This window comes from Talpa occidentalis, unplaced genomic scaffold, assembly GCF_014898055.3.
Source record: "Talpa occidentalis isolate TD23 unplaced genomic scaffold, MPIMG_talOcc4v2.1 talOcc4.4, whole genome shotgun sequence".
Classification (NCBI taxonomy): Eukaryota; Metazoa; Chordata; class Mammalia; order Eulipotyphla; family Talpidae; genus Talpa; species Talpa occidentalis.
In genome coordinates, this window is record NW_023604295.1 from 42,513,056 (window position 1) to 42,532,465 (window position 19,410).

The window sequence follows — 19,410 nt, forward strand, 5'->3', positions numbered from 1 at the left end:
TCACCAGCAGCAGGGGGTCCCCAGCTGCTCCTGGGCATGTAGCCCACCTCACAGCAGCCAGACCAGCTTCCATCCTTGTTCCCTAGTCTCACATGCTGGGGCAGGCAGGGAGTGGGCAGCTCTGACTACTCCCCACCATCCATGGAGCCGAAACCTTCTTCTAAAAGAAGCAGAAGCTATTCTCTAAATGACTATCTTTAAAATAGTGGGGAGCCTGGGGTTTTTTGGTTTGTTTTCCATTTTATTGCATTTCTTAAAACACACCCCCGTGTATGTGTGAGGGCGGGGGCAGGGCGTGCGTGTGCGCCATCCGTCTTCCTGTGTTTGCGTCCACTAGAGAAGGCTTGATATAAAAAAACTGAACTCACCAAATATGAAGCTTGGCAACATCAGGTTGGCTTTGGGAAGCCCTGAGGGTGGGCGGCATTTCAAAGGATTAGCAGTCACTCGCCAGCAGCCAAAAAGAGAGCTCAGGGGGTGCTGGTCTCTGCCATGTAATGTGCCCCGTATGTATTAAGTGGTTAACTATGAAGAAAGCAACACGGGTTTCAAATATGAACCCCAAAATGAAAGTCACACTAGGGTGGATACTCCAGATGTTAGTGTCGGTGGGCAGCTGTATTAGTCAGAGTGGGCTTGCTGCTGCGAAAAGAGCTGTGAATGGCAGTGGCTTGACACTACAAATTTATTTCTGGTTTGTGTTGTTCCAGTCTGGTACAAATTATAAGAAGGTAGGGAGTTGTGGTGGGTGCTGTTATTCAGGGCCTAGGTTCCTGTTTAGTTGCTTGAACAACTTCTAGGTCCTCAGAGACTTCCCCTGAATTCTCAGCATCCAGCTGGCAGGTGGGGGAAGAAGAGGAGGATTCCCTGGAGGTTTGTGGGGCCAGGGCTGAGAGGGCTGGTATCACTTGCTCCTGCATAATCTGTCTAATTGAAAGACTGACTGGGTCATGCAGGCCAGCTGGGTGCTCAGGAAGAAGAGGAATGGGTTTTGCGGGCACTTGTTCAGTCTCTGCCACTGTGCACAGGGCAAGAACAGTTAGGCTGGTTTCTTTATTGATGGCAACTGAGTGAATCTTTTGATAGATGCTTAGTAGGTACATCTTCATAGCTCTGTCTTCTGTGGGAAATTATACTCCATTCTGTGGCCTGTCGTTCCTTAAATCACGCTTGGATTTCCATTTTCAGTATTCTCTTAAGAGTCTTTGAATATCCCAATGAAGGGCAAGAATTTATTCTTTGAGTGTTCATTTCATTTCTGGAAGCACAGAGCAGAAGTCATTTGGGACCAAATCTAGGAATTAGGGAACCAACTAAATTAAATCATCTTTGGGTCAAAAATGAGATGTGACCATAAAGCAAATTGATTCCTGAGGTAACTTCCAAGGACCAAACCCCAACCTAACACATCCTGACACTCATGGCATCACTGGTATAATTCTGCAAGCCACCTCAAGGTGCTGATTTGAAGGAACAGCATTTATTTAGATAAATTGTATGTGTGTGTGTGTGTGTGTGTGTGTGTGTGTAGTGAGTGACTGTAGTTTTGGTTCATATACTGTCTTTTATTCATGATCTGTGTTGGTCTTTTTGCCCAACCATATAAAAGACCTTCGGGTGCATCTGCAGTTATGAAGCATGCCAATTCAGGGTTCTAAGTGTTTTTTAAGTGCCCTATCATGGGTTTGTTCAGTCACTCATTTAGTATTTATTGAATGTCTTTGTTGCAAAATTATCTTTTAAATTCAGAGACTGAAACTAGGTGACAGTCTGCCTCCCCAGCAATCTAAGCTCCATTTGTAGGTGCTAGAAGCAAAGTGTCCTAGGATGAAGAAGAGATTGGGCACAAACTTCTTGGATGGCCAGGATGGGCCTGGAATACACTATACTTGAATGGTCCAACCAGTGTTCTGAGAAGATTAATTATCCAGACTTTCTTACAGACAGAAAACCCTGGATCAGCTCTTCTGTGACCTGATGTTTTAACTTCCTGGATAAACCCAGTGCCCTGGACAATATTCCTGTTTTGTTTTGTTTTTTTTTTTTAATTATTCATGTTACCCCAACACACTCAACCTGAGGTTATTTTTTCCTCATGAGCAATAGGAGGAAGCCTAAGAAATAGGGGTGAACCCAGCTCTACAGCTGCATTCAGAGGTGAGGAGGTAAAGCCTTATTTTTGAAAGTGTGGCCAGTCTGCTCATATAAAAAATCACCCTGGGGTACTCGCTAAAATGCAGTTTCTTGCATCCTTCTAGATGTTCTAAATCAGATTTTTTGGGCTTGGGGCCTACAAACATACATTTTTGTTACCTCCTCCTTCAGGGGATTCTGAAAAATTTGAGAAGCACTTGTGGAAAGGCTCTGGGCTAACCTGAGTCTGAGACTAGCTGTGTCCATCAGCTCCAGGCTCTGTGTGCTCTGTGAGTGAGGCCTGTGGTCCACACCGGTGGCATTCCGTGCACTGCACTGTGGGCAGCACTGCCCCATGGGCCACACTGCCCAGCAGAGACAAAGCGCTTCTCAGTCTCCTTCCACCAAGACCAGTGGAGTTGGCTGCACCACCTTGGCAAGTGTGTGTGTGTGTATGCGTGTGTACACACAGGTGCGTGTTTACAGCTGTGTGGGGGTCTATTTCTCAGTAGACCTGGGTGTACACCTTTTGTTCACTCTGCTATTAGCTGGTGCAGCGCCTCCACTTACTGCCCACCCCAGCTTCCAACTGCCCCCGCACCTCAGGAGTCTACCAGCTACCTACTGGTCTCCAGGATCTCTGCACACATCTGCAGTTCATGGTCAGTCCTTAAAAATTAAATAAGAAAATCTTTGCTGAGCCAGGCATTATGCTAGAGACTAATATCGTTGATCTCATTTGATCCTAAGAACAACTCAGTGAGGTAGGAACTGTTATTTCCCTGATTTTATAAATAAGGAAATGAGGCTCAGGAAAGTAAAAAAAAAATTACTCAAAGTCCCACAGCTAGTAAATGGTAGAGCTGGATTTGAACTCAGATCTTTCACTGATCACTGTTGATGTCCCCAGACCTTTTCCTCTCTAAGTCCCCAGCTCCCCCTCCTTCACCTCTAAAGTTATAATCGGCCAACTACAGCCCTCAGGGCCAAACCAAGCACACAGACTAGATTTTTTTATTCTTAGTAGAGGCAAAATTCACATAAAATAAAATCAGCCATTCTAACCACTGCCTGTTTTTAAAAATAAAATTTTATTGGGACACAGCCATGACCATGCATTCACATATTGTCCTGGCCAGCTTTTGCACTACAACAACAGAGTCGAGTGATTGTGACAGAGACCATATGGCCCACAAAGCCTACAACATGACTTTATGGAAAAAGTTTCCTGGCTCCTACTTTACAGAGTTTTGATCTGGGCCCAGGTCCCTGGTAATGCATTTTCTCAGACATCTATATCTCCATTAAGACAGGCCTATCCTTCCTAGAGGAAAACCCGCCTCCTTTGTTGGAGGCCTTGCTTTTGTACCTCATGGGCCTTGCTCCTGGGATACCTCTGTTTCCTCCTTCTTCCTCCTGCCTCTACCCACATACAGACTGGTCCTGGCAAATCCACACTAGTGCCTGATCTGCCAGGTACCATCCCAATTTTCTTTCTTCCCCTGCAAAATACAGTGGTGCAGGTGGTTGACACCTGGATATTTCACTTTCTTTTCTTGTATTTTCCCTCCTCATTTTTATAATCCAGCTTCTTTTTGCCCTTCTGCTCTTTTTAGACATATTTCACATGGATATTTTGAACTTACATGAAATTCATATAATTTTCCCAACATCCCCTTTTTTGCTAATGCCATGTTATTTAGTTATCCTACTCTCTCAAATTAGTTACTGTAGGGTCATCTTTGCACACACACACACACACACACACACATGCACACATGCACACTCCAGTTTTTCTCTCCTTTTATCTGTTCTGTCATTAGATTCAGCCTGTTGCCTTTATTTGAAATATCTTTTCTCTTCTTCATCCTCACCCTCAATTCCTTGGTCAAGGTTTCTTCACTTCATGTCTGGATCATTATAGTGGCTCCTCACTGACCTCCCTACCTCCTTCTCACTTGTCTAATATGTCCTCTTTAGCCCATTTTGCAAATACCGAGAGCTCAGATAGAAACCTGGCCCTCGGTGCTGGCATCCTCCTCCTTCCCAGCCTCCTCTCCTCACCTCCCCCATGTGGTGCTGAACGTAGTAGGTCTCCACAGGACTCAGAACCTGGAAAATACTCTCTTGTACTTAGAATGTTTTCCTCTGTTTTCTTTGCTTCAAGAGAAAATTCTAAAGTCACCTCTCTGGGAACGCTTTTCCAGAAAACCCTCAATGTTCTTACAACACTTGGTTCGTATTTACATAAATAATGTTTTATTGTGTAGATTGTAGATCTGTCTTTTCTCCTAATCTGCTGGCTATTCAACAGCAGGGACTACATATATCTACCTCATCTCTGTGTAACCAGAGTCCAGTACAGTGCCTGCTGGTACACAGTAATAAGCTCAAGAAGCTCAATAAATGCTTCTTGAGCAACCACTTCGATCATGTCCCTCTACTGTTAAAATACTAGGTCTCTAGTTCCTACAACACCAAGTTTAAGGCAGTGGTGGTTTTCAACCCTGACTGCACATTAGAATCTCCTGAGGTGCTTTTTTTTTTTTTTTTATAAAGCTTCTTTTTTTAAAAAAAAGATTTTTTCTTTCTTTCTTTTTTCTTTCTTCTTTCTTTCTTTCTTTCTTTCTTTCTTTCTTTCTTTCTTTCTTTCTTTCTTTCTTTCTTTCTTTCTTTCTTTCTTTCTTTCTCTCTCTCTCTCTCTCTCTCTCTCTCTCTCTCTCTCTTTCTTTCTTTCTCTCTCTTTCTCTCTCTTTCTTTCTTTCATTTATTTATTTTTATACAAGAGCTGGGGTACAGACCAGAGGCATAGGAGGGTGAGAGGATTCACCAGACACAGAGTGGGGAACAGAACAGACAGACTGACAAAATACACTGCTGAGGGGAGCAGTGGGCGAGACAGGAGCGGTCTGCCGCACCATGTGGGTTTCTCCCTGGCCGGCCAGGAATTGAACCCGCGCTGCAGAGGCTGGGGACAGCTTCACAATGCTGCGCTCAACCCACTGCACCACTTGGGAGGCCCCCTGAGGTGCTTTTAAAGAATGCTGGTACCTAGGCCCCCTGGCCAGAGATTCTGACTAGGTAAATTAGTTCATACATTAGCGTTTTTGTAAAAACTCCCTTGGCCATTCTAATGTTCAGCCAGTGTTAAAAATCTCCAGTCTAATGCCTAGTTTTCAAGACTCTCATTCATTTCTCTATCTCCTAGGGTTTCTGCTTAGAACCTCTCTTGCACATGTGGCTCTTTTCTGAATTTCTTTCAGGCCACATTTCTTTCCCCACCCAAACGAGGGCAGGGACCCTGTAGTTTTGTAACCCCAGCACAGGGCTGTCACTGTCATGGGAGTTCCTTCATGGGTGTGAGCCTCAGAGTGCAGGGTTTGTTTGAGTTGGATGGAGAGGAAGAACAGGGTGGAAGCTTGTGGTAGGTGGCCAACCTGTCTCCATACCACCGTGTGGACAGCACCAACTTCCCCACAGCAACAAATGACCCATGTTGGCAGAGAGCACAGAGCCGTAGATTTGCTCTGAGTGTCAACATACAGGGAGTCCTGTTTCCTGTTCCACACTCTTGTCTGATTCTTTTCTTATGAGTGGCGACAGTGCTGGGTGGTGGACAGAGCTGGTGTCAGATGATTCTAGTCCTGGTCTTCTGAGTGTCTTCTATGGGCACATCACTCCCCTGGCCCTATCCCCTAGTCCCTAGAGCTTAAACAGTCAGTGGGGTTTTTTTTGTTGCTGTTGTTATTGTTCATCTAAGCCAAGAGGTCTCAACCGCTATGAACCAAGACCACAGGGAACAAGGATGACACAGGCCACATGGCCCCATTGGCTCATGGAAAACAAAGACCTTTGTAGACAGACTATTTTGAGATATTTCTTTTATTGTGTACAGCGGGTCATGAATTGGGGAGATTTTTTTTTGTCTAATGGAAGTCACAAGTTCAAGTCTTTTTTCAAAATTTCAGAGCAGATAAATAAAGGGCCTTATAATGCAACTGTTTGTTTGTATTTTCCTTCATGAGAGACATAGCACTATGTCTTTCATACCTTATTTTTTCATTGCACTTTGCCCCCTCATATTCATCATCTTATTTGATTGTGAGTTATCCTGTGAGGTAGTAGTGCTTACCAATGACTGCTACTACTGCCCATATTTTGCAAATGAGAAAATCAAGACTCACCGAGGTTAGTTTGGCTCAAAGTTGTAGAACTAGAAAATAGGGAAGTCAGAATGCTAAGACTTGTGTGTGTTCTGCTTCCTACTCCACAGCCCTTTTATAAAACTTCGTACTTGGCTATGTTCAGCTTTGCAAATGGAAATAGTTTTTTTCCCCAGTTAGAAATGTAATACATGCCATCAAAAGACACATGCATGAGTGATCATGTGCGAAGTTTTCAGTAGTTGTACACACTCTTGTATGAAATTCAGACAATAGGGAAGTACAAATATTCTTTAACTTTTTACAGTAAAACCCAGAGTATTGAGTTTATTCCACAAATATGGTTGTATTCAGTCCTTTAAAGAGAAGTCTGCTAGAGAGAAGACACAGAAAAGAGGAGAAAAACAATGAGGATGAGTGGATTAGAAGAAAGGCATAAAAAGAGAGGGAAAGAGAGTCTGAGTAGAGAAGTGCCTGGGCCAGGAGGCGTGCCATGACCAATGTGAGACATGAGTAAAAGTAGAGGCTGAGATGCCAGAAACAGCCCTCATGGACAGAAAGCAACACAGAGAATGGCCGAAAGACTGGGGGTCTGCTTGTGGCATAGAGGAAGGTGAAAGCTCCAGCCCCACTGAATGAGGCAGAAGGGACTTCAAGGGGAAGAGGGTGGAGAGTCTGGCACAGAGGTGAAGCTGCAGACGTTGCACCTGATGGCTGTCCTGGACGGTGTGAGGGGAGTAGAGCATCGCAGCTTTTTGACAGGCAGGGGAGCTGTGCAGTGACATGAAGACGTTGCCTGGGCCAGACCTGGCACTCAGGAAGTGCCAACTGATCGATTGAGTGCAGTGACACCTGGTATCCTAGACTCCTCTCCCCACAATGGGAAATTCACCTCTGGGCTGTCTGCTCCTTCCCTAAGGCCCTGGCTGCTTTGCCCAGTGTCCTGGCATCCCAAGAATTTCCCTGCCTGCTCCGGGGAGGATTTTTCATACTGGAAGTTTTTGCAAAATAAGAAGGCTTTATCAGAATCCTGTTGCGTCTAAGAATGTTCCTGGCTTGTTGACGTTTACAGTGTGTAACCGATTTTATCGGAGGAATGTTGTTTGGAATGGAAGGGGCCCCTGAGATGGGCAGACAAGAAACGGAAGGTCATGCAAGGACCCACCCCAAGCTGTCTAAGCTGGATCTCGGGTGGCTGTATGTGAAGCTTGGGAGCCTGGCCAAGCTGTGAGCAAGGCTTCCTCCCTGGAGGAGGGCCCAGCGGTTTGCAGTGGGACTGCGGTGTTTACGTTCTCACCTTGGATCTCCATGGCAGACACCCCAGAGCCCAGCACCAGTGTTGGAGAAGCAGCACAGCCTCTCTAGGCTTGGGGTCTACATTCCTGATATTCTAGAAGGGGGACAGTAAAGCTTCTTCCAGGAGTCAAAAATAAGGATATGGGTTTATTCCTTCAGGTGTTTTGTCAAAACCCCAAGGCACTCTTCCTGGAGCTCTGAACAAAAGCTAGTGTCCCATGGAGGCTTGAACGCTGTCTTCCATTACAATCCTGGTGTCAGAGCCAACTCAGCAGCTCCTGCCTGCAGGCGTTCTTGATAGAACTCTGGGGGAGAGAAAGGACCCATGGGAGACTGACTAAACTGAGATGGGAAGGGAGGAGGGGTCAAGAGAGGTCAGAAGTCTGTTTCTGGCGGAGAGAATCCACCCTGATGTGGGAGAACCCTGAGGTGCCCCAGCTCAGGCCAAGGACACAGGCTGCTTGTCAGCCGAGAGGAGCAGGCTGAAAATAGCTGGTGCTGCTTACCATTATCTCAGGGGGACCCTCCACAGCGCTGGGCGTTCCAGGGCAGCTCTCTCACACTACAACTCTTTCTAAACTTCACGGTAGTGGGTAGAATTGTGTCCCTAAAAGGAGATGTTTGAAACTTAACCCCTAATACCTGTGAATGTGACTGTATTTGAAAGAAGGTCTTTGCATATGTCATCAAATTAACAGATCAGTCTCTTAGTAGGCAGACTGAGGGGCACCCGAGACCCCCAAACCTGCACACTCTTAATCGGTTCTGCCATCTACCACATGAAGACAAAACATATTCTTAGTGTGTAAGACCTTCAATAGAAAAGAAGTTAATACAATTAGCGTGCAATAGAGAGAAGAGAAGGGCTTCCCTGGTGGCGCAAGAGGTTGAGTCTCAGTACTATGAAGCTATCAGCAGCCACTGCTGCATAAGTTTGATCCCTGGCCAGGGAGGTGACCCACACAGCACAGCAGACCTCTCCTGTCTCGCCCACTGCTCCCCTTAGCAGTGTATTTTAGTTAGTCTGCCTGTTCTGCTCCCCACTCTGTCTCCGGCGAATCCTTTCACACACATCCCCATGTCAATGGCCTACACCCCAGCTCTTGAATGCATAAATAAATAAAATAAATCTTTTTAAAAAAATAGAAGAGAAGAAAGAATATAATTTCCAAATGAAGCACCCAAAGTTACCCATCCCCTGGTGGGTAAATGCCCAGCTAAACAGGGTTGGCCCAAAGCAGGGCTACCAAGGCCCAAAAGCTGAGCACAGGTCTAAGGCACCTTCTGGTGGGGAACTGTGGGTCAAAGGGGCCAGCAAGTCTGAAAGGAAAAGAGCAAAATCAAAATACAAGTCAAGAAAAGGCTGTCACTGTCATCCTCCCCCCTAAGACTCTTACCCATATCTCTTTCAACTTTCTCCTTCCATGTCCCCCAAGTCCCTGGTACAAGAAGCAAGCACCCTTCTTTACGTGTCTCTCTGTTCCTTGTGCCTCCTTCAAATCTTCTCCTTCCTTCCTTTCTCCCAGTCCTTTCCCCACTCTTTTCTAGCTTCTCCTCACTGTTCAGCCACACCCTTCCTTGGGTGAGGCAGGAAACGCGCAACCTTCCCTTTCTATGGGAATTGCACTATTACAAAAGTGCATTATAGCGAGCCATCAACCCAGTGCCTGGTGTCCTTGTAAGAAGGCCGTGTGACAGTGGTGGTAGAGCCTGCAGTGATGTGCCTGCAAGTCAAGGGCCACGGAGTCTTCTTGGCCACCACTCAGCACTTGGAAGCGGCACGGAAGAATTCTCTCCTACAGCCTTCGGAGGGAGTATAGCCCTACTGACCCTTGATTTTGGACTTTCAGCTTCCAGAACTGCTAATGGTTAAGATGCTTGCTATCAAAGACTCCAGATTTTCTTCTCTCTATACCTTCCTTTATTCTCTGTGCTCTAGCCACGTTGGCTTTCTTCTGGTCCTTTACATTTATCCCAATTCCTCCTGCCACAGGGACTTTGCACATACTCTACCACTCTCCTCAGCCTGATTAACAGCTTACACTTTAATGACCTTGCAGATTGTGACTCAATCTCCAACTCCCTTTCCAAGTGCTCTCCTTCAGGGCCCTTTCCACAAGAGACAAATTTACTTCACGTTCTTTTGATTACTGTCTGTTTCCTCCAAACCTTTAAGTTCTATGAAGTTTGAGATTGGCCCAACACCCAGTGTAGTGCCAGGCACAGAGTAGTCACCCAGTAAATATCTGTTAAATGACTAAATAAAATAATGAAGGTAGTATGATGGGTTCTGGGGATATAAAGATGAATGAGGCACAAGAGTGTTCCAGAAATCAGTTCATAGGGTGGAGGTGAGAGGGGCCAAGCAGATGAAAGGAGAGTAAACAGACTCAGGGTATAACAGGATGCTGAACACATAGCAAAGGAGCAAGTCAGACTCCCTAGGAGAGACAGTCATGCCTGATCCAGGTCAACACCCCCAGGTGAAGCTCAATCCCCTTGTCTATTGACTGATCTCTCAACCCTTGGGGACCCTAGTCACCAGAGTCTAGGGGTGTTACTGTTAAGCAGTACCCTTCATGCCTAGCAATGACAGTGCTACCCCACATGACCACAAATCCTGCTGGGGCACTGTCCTCAGACTGGGCACACTTCAGGCCTCTTTAGAGTGCAGTGTTATTAAAGGCTCTGCTTACAAAAAGAACACTGTGTAGAGCACTTCAGTCAAAAGTGCTCCTGGGGCCTTCCGGACTGTGATTTCATCATATCGTCAGACCAACCCCAGGAGGCAGCAAAAGGTAATGATTTATCTCCCCACTGTACAGTTGGGGAGACTGGGGTCAATAGAGATCTCTTGACTTGGCCGAGGAGTGAGAACAGCTCAGGAACAGAACGGGTTCCACTGGCCAACCATTTGGCAGAGGAGGACTCCAAGGCCGAGGACATGCTGCAGCAAGAGTCTTGTTACTTTGCTGCAGAAGGACTTTTCATCACCAACTAGATCTACAGAATGTTAAAGCAGATGAACCCTGAGAGAGCTCCTGATTCAACACCTTTGTTTTACAAAGGAGGAAACTGAGGCCAGAATGGTGACCCTCCTTTACCCTCCCTTTCCTTTCCCTGCCCTATTGGGGAGCAGTAGGGCAGAGCCTTCTCCCCAAACTCCTCTCTCTTTCTCTGCCCTCATAACTAGACTATTTCCCAGCCTCCTCTACAGTTTGATGAGCCAGGTGACCATGTTCTTTCTGGTGGAATGTAGAGGAAGTGATACCTGCCCCAAGCTCTAGTGATGGCCCATCAGAATCCCCATGTGCACATTGATTGATATGTCAATTACAAGGACAGCTTTGGAAGCCATCCATTAGAAGATGGCAGGCATTGGGGGGGCTATTTGTAGCTGTGGCCTAGCTTAAACCTAATCTACTAACACAAGGAGGAATAGGAAAGCCTATGCAAAAGCTCTAACTACCTGCAATATAGGATTGTGGAGACCAGTGGCCCCAATGCAGAGTTTATTGTCACTTTGGATGCCCTCGCTCCCAGGTTAGGAATGCCTGACTTCTAACTCTCTCAGCCTGGAATTTGGTCTGATCTGGCTTTTCCCTCCTGTATTGTTTTAGATCAGAAGACAGGTAGGGCTGGAGTGGATTGGAGACATTATTTCATTTATCCCCTGCCTCCAGATAAGGCCTCTTCTGAGCTATCTGAGATGACCAAAAATCTTGTCTGGACTTTTCTATCTCTGGGCAGGAAACACCACACATGTCTTTAGACACTTGTTTCATACATCCTTGCTTTTCTTGGAAGGTCTTTATCAACCCAAGACCATCAGAGATGGAGCCCTTCTTTCCAATCATCTAGGGCAATCTTCATTTTATGGATGAGGAAGCTGAAGCTAAGATCACACATTTCAACAGTTGTATAGTCAGGTTAAGAAGCAAGGGCTCTAAAACCAAAACTGGCTACTCTTTCCAAGGCTCTTCCTGCCTTGTTCAGTCCTAGGAGGAGAAGCAAAAGTGTTAAGGTCCATCTTCACCGTGCTTGATCTTTCCATGTCCCATCTGTGTCTCTCTCTCTTAACCCACAGGTTAAGCTCTACCCAGCTGATAGTTACCTTGGACTTGGATGTTTCTCTTAAAGACAAACTATTGGAAGGGACATGTGTGCTGGGGTCTTGTTCTATTGATGTTGGTAGTGAAGGCAGATTCTCCAGGAGGATCCAGAATGTGAGGGCATTTAAACCCTTAAACCTTACTCATTGTCTGGGAGCATAACTAGCACTATGTGAAATGTACTCTGTTAAGGGAAGCCGTGTTAGTGATCATACTTCTGAGCACAGTTTCTTGGCTTATTGGGGTTTGTCTGGCTAAATCTGGGCAGCTGGGCAGTCCTCCCTATTAATATGAGAGGAAGATCTGAAGAGGTTGAGCTGGGACCATGAGAACAAACTCTTACTTATGGGGGGGGTGGTTATTATATGTATTTTCTTGGAAAGATCTGGAAATTCCATGTGAGAGCCCTGGAAAGTTGGATTTGTTTTATCGTTCTTTAAAAGCAAAATAAAATAAAACCAAAGTTACTCTTCACACTCTTATTTAAGGGGAGCTTGTTTCTACAGAACATTGGTGCTTTCTGTCAGTGACTTGGACTGAGTGATCATAGGGTCCATCTACAGCTTCCTGCATACCATGATCTGCTCATCCCCTGTGGTGACAGCAACAGAAAGGAGCAGAGAAGTGGGGTGGAGACAAAGCCCAAAAGTTAAATCCATACTCAGTTTTTCCTGAACATCTAAATCTGGTGGTCAGACCGGGGCTCCTAAAGTTCCTTAAGGAGCTCCCATCTTCATTTTAGTTGAGACATTGGATTATTGCAAATTCTAAATAAGGGGATGGGAATTAATGATGTCACATGGCCATTCACAAATAAATCTCTTAATCCTTGGGTCAAAAATCTTTAGAATTTTGAGCAAGTTATTTTACTATTTGAGCCCTTCTCTCTTCACCTAGAAATGAAGAGGGTCGCAGTCCTAAATTAAGACATTTTATTGCTTATTTACTGGGAAGGGAGAGGACACAAAGGGAGCTTTACCAAGAAAATTTGTTTCCTCTAAATCTTTGAATCTCTCCCCTGAAGGTTTCCATTTAAAATTCAGTAATCTCTATGCCTCCTTCTGTTTAATTTGCCATCTGCAGACTTTCTCCTGATTATGAATTTGCCCCCACCACGCCTGAATTCAGTTTTCTTTTCCCTGGGGCCTGTTAGGGTGTCCTGATGGTGACACTTCTACAGAACTCTGGTGTGAGCCAAAGGCAGTGATGGTGATGGGGATGGAATCCAGGCTGGAGAGCACGCGGGAGGGTGGTGGGCGGTGAGGGGGAGAATAAAATGACTTTGCATTGGCCAGAGGGTGAGGCTTTAGACTTGGCAACAGCAAACTCAGCCCGGGCCCCGGGGCCTGGAGTAGTGGGGGAAGGCGGGCTGTCAGCATTTAGCAGGGACAAGCGACCACGCCAGGGTGGGGTGCAGGGGAACAGTCTATAGGCACTTTCTAGAAAGTGGTTAATGCTAATCACGTTGCCCAGTATCAGCTTTCCTCCCTTTCACTGTGCGTTTAAGGAGTTGGAAAATTCTTGTGCCTGATTCGGAAGACTCGGTTTCTTTCATTTTTCTCCAAATGGCCAAACAATACTAATGGTGTGTGCGTGTGCGTGTGTCCGTCCCGTGCGTCCTGCCTCTGTGCACTTCACTCCCCAGCCCCAGGCCGGCCCCCGCCCCCTTCCTGCCCGCTCCCCGCCGGGCCCGGCCGCCCTCGGCCGCTGATGTCACCCCGAGGAGGAGCCGCCCGCCCCGCGACCCGCCCGGGCTAATTAGCATGGAGCGGCGCCGGGGCCGCCTCCCCGCGCCCGCCCGGCCCCCGGCCGCCCTCCCGCGGCGACCCACAACTTTTGAGGCGGGGACTCCCCTCGCAGCCTCACTTCGCTCACTTCCCCGGCCCCGCGCGGCACCCGCCGCCCGCGTCCCTCGGCCCCGCGCCCCGCGCCCCCCGCGCCCCGCGCGCGCCGGGCATGTGAGCACCAGCGGGCGCCGCCACCATGGCCTTGCCGCGCGCCGCACGGTGGCCGCCGCCGCTTCTGCTGCTGCTGCTGCTGCTGCTGCCGGCCCCCCCCGGGACGCGGGGCCAGCCGCCCCCCTTGGCCCGCCGCGCGCCGAGCCGGGCACCCCTGGCGGGCACCCCGCTGGCGCGGCCCCCGGAGCCCGGCCCGGAGCGCGAGCTGCAGCCGCCGCCCAAGCCGCCCCGGGAGCGCCGCGGGCCCGCGCCCCCTGACCCCAGCCAGCTGGCCCCCGCGCCGGGCGCCGCGACGCGGCGGGGACCCTCGGGCCGGGTCCCCCGAGGCAGGAGCGCGGGTGAGTGAGAGCCGGGAGGAAGGCGCCCGGCGAGCCCCGGCTGGGGGCGTGAGCGCGCCCCCCCTGCATCCCCAGCCCTAGGCCCCTCGGCGCGGTTGGCCGGGTGGGGACTCCGCCGGCCCGCGCGGGTGGGAGCCTGAGGGTGGGCGGAGGGGAAGGGCAGCGGGTGGGGGTGGGGGGACCTGATTTCTTAGGTGCTTTCTCCGGTGGCTGCACTGGGGGGTGTGACCATCTTGTTCAGCCCCCTCACCCTTGGGAGAAAAGTTATCTCACATGGGGTGGCCGCACCCCCACACCCCCCGCCCACACTCACGTGCAGTGAACTCTTTAAGAAGAGAGAAGAAGATCTTTCAGAGCTCCCCTCTTACCTCGAGCTGATAACATCCGGCCAGTCCTTTCTTCAATTCCTTTCTTTGCCTCCCCTCCCCTCCAGTGCCTAGAGGCACAGAAGTGGCCCCTCCAGGTACAGAGCTCTGATTTTCAAACACAAATACCAGATTTTTAAAGAGTTCTGGGACTAAGAGTAGTGTTAAGACAAAGGATGTCGCTGGAAACAAAATACTCCTGGGCTCACCCTCAGAGCTGAGGGGCTGGGGGCTTGGGGTGCAGTGGTGGATTCTAAGATCCATCCCTGCTAGGCAAATGCAGACACAGGACTGTGCCTGAGACTTTGCTTTCCCTTTCTTTTCCCAGGGAGCTACTGCTCCATGCAGAGCCTCTGCCTGTCGCTATGGAGGGGCGGGTGGGCTCTCACCTGCTTCCCACCTTTTACTCAGTTTCCTTCTTTGGGGCTGGGAGAAATGCTGAGGATCAAGTGGAATTCCCACCATAATACCAAATACCAGTGTGATCTCTTGGGAATGTCACCTCCTGTGACCTCAGTTTCTTCATCTATGAAATGGAAGTAATAGCCCCTGTTAGTTCTAGCTTCCTAGTGATGATGTGACAAAATGAAAGTAAAAATAGATGGAAAGTGCTTTGAACAAAGTCAGCAATGTGGTGATGGTAGCCATTGCCTTCCTGTGAGTGACACAAGGCGTGCACTCTCTGGGGCTTATCCTGGAGAAGCAAGATTGTTTGCACCACTAGGTATTGATTTGGAGGTTGAGTGAAGGTTGAGAAAATTGCATCTGTCAAATTGACAATTCATTTGTTTCTCATATTACACCAACGTTGTTCTAGTATGTGAATTAGCTTGCTTCGTTGAACCTAGGGATGCTTCTTCTGATTGAATAAGAAAAAATTAAAAAAAAAAAAAAAAGTCAGGTCCCCCAGTAAAAACTCAACTCCATATTCCGTAGTAATTCATTATTACAAAATGCCTCATTCTTGTGAATTTCTAAATCACTGGTCCCAGATTGGGAAATAGCGAGGAGAGGGAGAGGAGAAAGAAGACACACCCACAGTGACTCTGAATTAGATGACTTACATTGTTTTAAGTTCCTCAGAAAGGACTCTAGAACATAAAAGGAATCTAGAACATAAAAGTGAATACTTCCTGACTTTCTCTTATCAAGGAGTACCTGTGTGGCTGTGAGCTTTCTAAATAGAGAGTGGGGTGCCTGGGCTTGAGGCCATTTCAGAGGAGACGCCCAGGAACAAAAGGGAGCTTCTCTGGCTGGTCGTCAGCTTTCTTAGCTGCGGTGCCCCAGTCTTGTTAGTGGGTGGGTGGAAGGATACTGCACTCAGGAACCCTGGATGGATGAGGCTGGTAGATATCTTTCCTTCTCTTGTGGCTGGGAATCCCCACAGATGGCAGAGAACTATGTTACAGGGAGGGGTGCTGGCTCAGGGAGGCATTTGGCTTAGGGAACTCAGCAGGGAAGAACTGGAGCTGATTTTCTTTGCCTAGTCAGGTTCCCTCCACTGTAAGTGACCCACATTTTCTCCCTGGTGTAGCAGGTAACATTGCTAAACTTGGCTTTGCAATCTTTCAGTTTGATTCATTTTGGGGAGGTGAGAGCTGTGGAGGCTTCAGGTGCTGAGGCACTAGAAGAATGCCAGGAAAGTTCCAGAGAGCAGGTAGGGAGGAGTGTCCAAAGCTTCTCTTCCCTAAGAGGGTCTCCCTTGGGCCCTCACAAAGACTGCCTAAGGAATACCTACTCCTGTGCTGAGCTAAGACTGCACCTTAGGAGGGAGATTAGAAAGGTGAGATTAGAAGAGGTGAAATTGACTGCCCATTGAAAACTGCTAGGAGCTACTAACATGGCTCGGGATCCAGGTATGAACTGTGCTTATTTTCTGGTGGTGGCTCCAATAATGTCTCTTGGGGGATTAAAAAAAACAATGAACAAGAAATTCAGTCTTAAGTGATTTTAACAAGTCTGAGTTTCCTAACACCCTCTGAGGGTTTTCTTTGGACTCTTGATTGATCACCATGTATTAGGTACAGCAGCTAATTCCCAAGGCAGCAAAATCGCAATGCTAAAAGGACCTCCAGAAGCCATGTGGTCCATACTGTGCCTCATGTCTGCCCTCTTAGCCCCTCTAACAGATGACCATCCAGTTCTGCATCAACATTTTGTGTTTTGGGAGATGCTCACTCTGCTCGTAATGAGCCCAAGTCTTACAAATAATGGGCTTCATTTGCTTGTTGGCAAATGCAGCCCTTTTGCAGATGCTGGTGGTCAGCATCTGGTCCTCCAGCATTAGGTTTCAAAATACATGGATGTCAGCGGCAAGAACCAGAGATGTCCTCTCCATCCCTGGTGCTATTGCTAGTCCTTTTCCTCCTTTTGGCAGAGCTCAAGTTCTTCACTGTTGAGTAACTTCAATTACATGTGGTCTGTGGGTTGTTTGCTGCATTAGGCGGCCAGTCCTGGACAGCCGGCTGCCTCCTCTCTTTGCCCCCCTCTTTGTGTAGGCCATTGTTTAGCTTTTGTGCTCACCTATCACCCTGCTGGCTGTTTAGCTGAAGTTTATTGCTGGGGTTTCAGCCAGTAGAGATAGAGAGGATGCTTCCTTGAGGTTTTCTTTTTTTCCAGTGTTTCTTTTTTACGAATTGGGGCTTCTGAGCCTTTCTGAATGCTAAAGTTCATATACCATGCATGATTTTGCCATCCATAGGCTGTGCTTTCCTTGTGAGATCTACAGGTGAGGGGTAGGAGTGGGAGGTTTTGTCATATTGGAAATCAATGCAGAAGGAGAAAACTTTCCCACCCAGAGGGGAAATGACGCTGAGTAGCTGAGCAGTCAGCCCAAGGAATAATAATCTTAGAAAAATGCAGCTCCCTGGAGGAAAGGAAGCGCTGCAAACCCAGCCCCTTCTGAGCTGTTTCATAGCTGTCGCTGGGATCGCTGTAACTTTGTGAGCCAGTTTCGTCATTTAGCTTTAGCTGCTGGGAGAGCCATTCCACAGTGTGGGGAAGACCTGGGCTGGGTAAGAGGCAGCCCGGCAGGCAGGAGAGACGGGTTCCACTCCAGGAGTGTGGCCACTCTGCCCTGACAGAGGCTGGGGGTGGTGGTGAGTGTGGGAATTCCTGAGAAATGGAAAGTACCCCCAATAGCAGGAGGGGTGCGGGGAAAGGGACTCTTCATGGTGTGTGTGTTTAAAAACCACATCCTTTTAATCTTGCAAGAACCCTTTTATTGCTTCCTTTGGCATGTGTGCAAATGCTGGCCTGATATTTTCTGCCCGAAAGATGACTGGTGTGGGTGGAGGAGAATGAAAGGTGTTTCATGCCCAGCTGGGTAGTCACTGCATCCCCAGCCCTGGAGAGCTAGGGAAGGAGCCACTGCCCTCCCAGTGATCCCTTGGTGCCTTCCAGCACCCGCCCAGCTGGCTGAAACAGTGAGTGAGAGTGAGTGAGCATTCTTGGAGTTAACTTGTTGTCGACTTAGAGACGCCCAGAAAGAAAGCAAAGAACAGATGGTAGCTGCGGTTTTGTTAGCCACTTACTGCCTTCCTCGGTTGCTTCCCTTTGCCCCCAGCACCCTTTTGTATGAACAGAGGTTTTGGTTGTAATTAATGTTCCTCCCTTCAGAGAATCCTAGGGAAGCAACAGGGAGATTAATTTTGTTGCCTCTTTAGACTTCCAGTCTTTGAGCTCCTACTGTAGTAGGAGCTTTCACATTCCCCGTTCCATTTAACCCTCAAAACAATCCTGAAGGGCCTCCCTGGTGGTGCAAGGGGTTAAGCACCGCACTATGAAGCAATCCACAGCCTCTGTAGCATGAATTCGATCCCCGATGCAGCATGAGTTCGATCCCTGGCCAGCCAGGGAGAAACCCACATGGCGAGGCAGACCTCTTCTGTCTCGCCTGCTGCTCCCCTCAGCAGTGTATTTCAGTCAGTCTGCCTGTTCTGTTCCCCACTCTGTCTCTCTCCCAGCATCTCTGGCCTCTCTCCCCCAGCTCTTGTATGCATAAATAAATAGATCTTTAAAAAACAAAAACAAAAAAACAATCCTGAAGTCTGGGTATAGATGGAACACACATTAAATGGAGGGGGCAAAATTTAAATCAGTTTCAATAAAATCCATTTGCCTTTTCCATATTCACGCAATCTCAATTTTATCATCTGTTAAATGGGTAGAGAATTGTTCTAGATCTCTAAGGTCCTTTCCAGCTAGTCATTCTTCCTTCCTCACTTTCTCTCATCTTCTGTCCCTTGCCTTTTTGGGGAGATTAGCTATTGAATTGGGATGGGGGATGGGACGAGGAGATGATATAACCTTCGGCAAAGAGATCAAAGCTTCAGACAAGATGAAAAATCTTTATACATGCATGACATGGTATTTTCTATAAAGATTGTGAATTATGTCCTATTTATACACCAGTTCATATGTTTTTGATGACAGGGGCGGCTACACTAATTAACAACCAAACTGAAATGAATTGCTGACATTCTTAATGGACTCTCTCCTGAGACATGGCTGATCCTATGAGGTCGTTGTTATGAATACCTATTCATTAGGACAGGTTAAATGGTACTATTATTCAGAAGCTGTAAAATTGCTTTCTTTTTAATGTCTATGCCCTTTCCTACCCACTCACCATTCATCTGTGTAGACAGAAACAAAGATGTTTCTGTCCTGTCTTTTCCCTCTTTTGTGGGAGTGTGGCAGATGTCTCAGTCTTGTCACGTTTGTAAATCAGGAAATATTTACTGAGCACTTTCCACGTGTGGGGGCCTGTGCCAAGTGATACGTGGGTTGCAGTGCATGTCTCCCCTGCTCCCAGGGAACACGCAGTCTTGTTGGAACACGAAAATCAACATTGCAAAATAAAGATGCATTGGTGATTGACAATTGAAGGACCGTCACAAAGACTGTACTGACCAGGAGAAGAGTGTGGATAGAGAGGGGCTGAAGTGCTCAGGGGTGCAGAGACAGCTGGGGTTGGGTCATCCAGGTAGACTCCTTGGAGAAGGAAGGCGTTGACTTAGCTTTTGACAGTTGGCTAGGATATA

At 47.7% G+C, this 19,410-nt stretch overlaps 1 protein-coding gene across 2 annotated transcripts in view; it reads left to right on the forward strand.

Annotated features, from left to right (window-relative positions):
- Nucleotides 1-13,687: 13,687 nt before the first annotated feature.
- Nucleotides 13,688-19,410, forward strand: part of HEG1 (heart development protein with EGF like domains 1) — an 87,657-nt gene continuing 81,934 nt past the window's right edge. For both annotated transcript variants that reach the window (XM_037525405.2, XM_054700502.1), the window contains exon 1: nt 13,688-14,000. In XM_037525405.2, coding sequence (XP_037381302.1) covers nt 13,688-14,000 — 313 coding nt within the window. The remainder of the gene's footprint in view (nt 14,001-19,410) is intronic.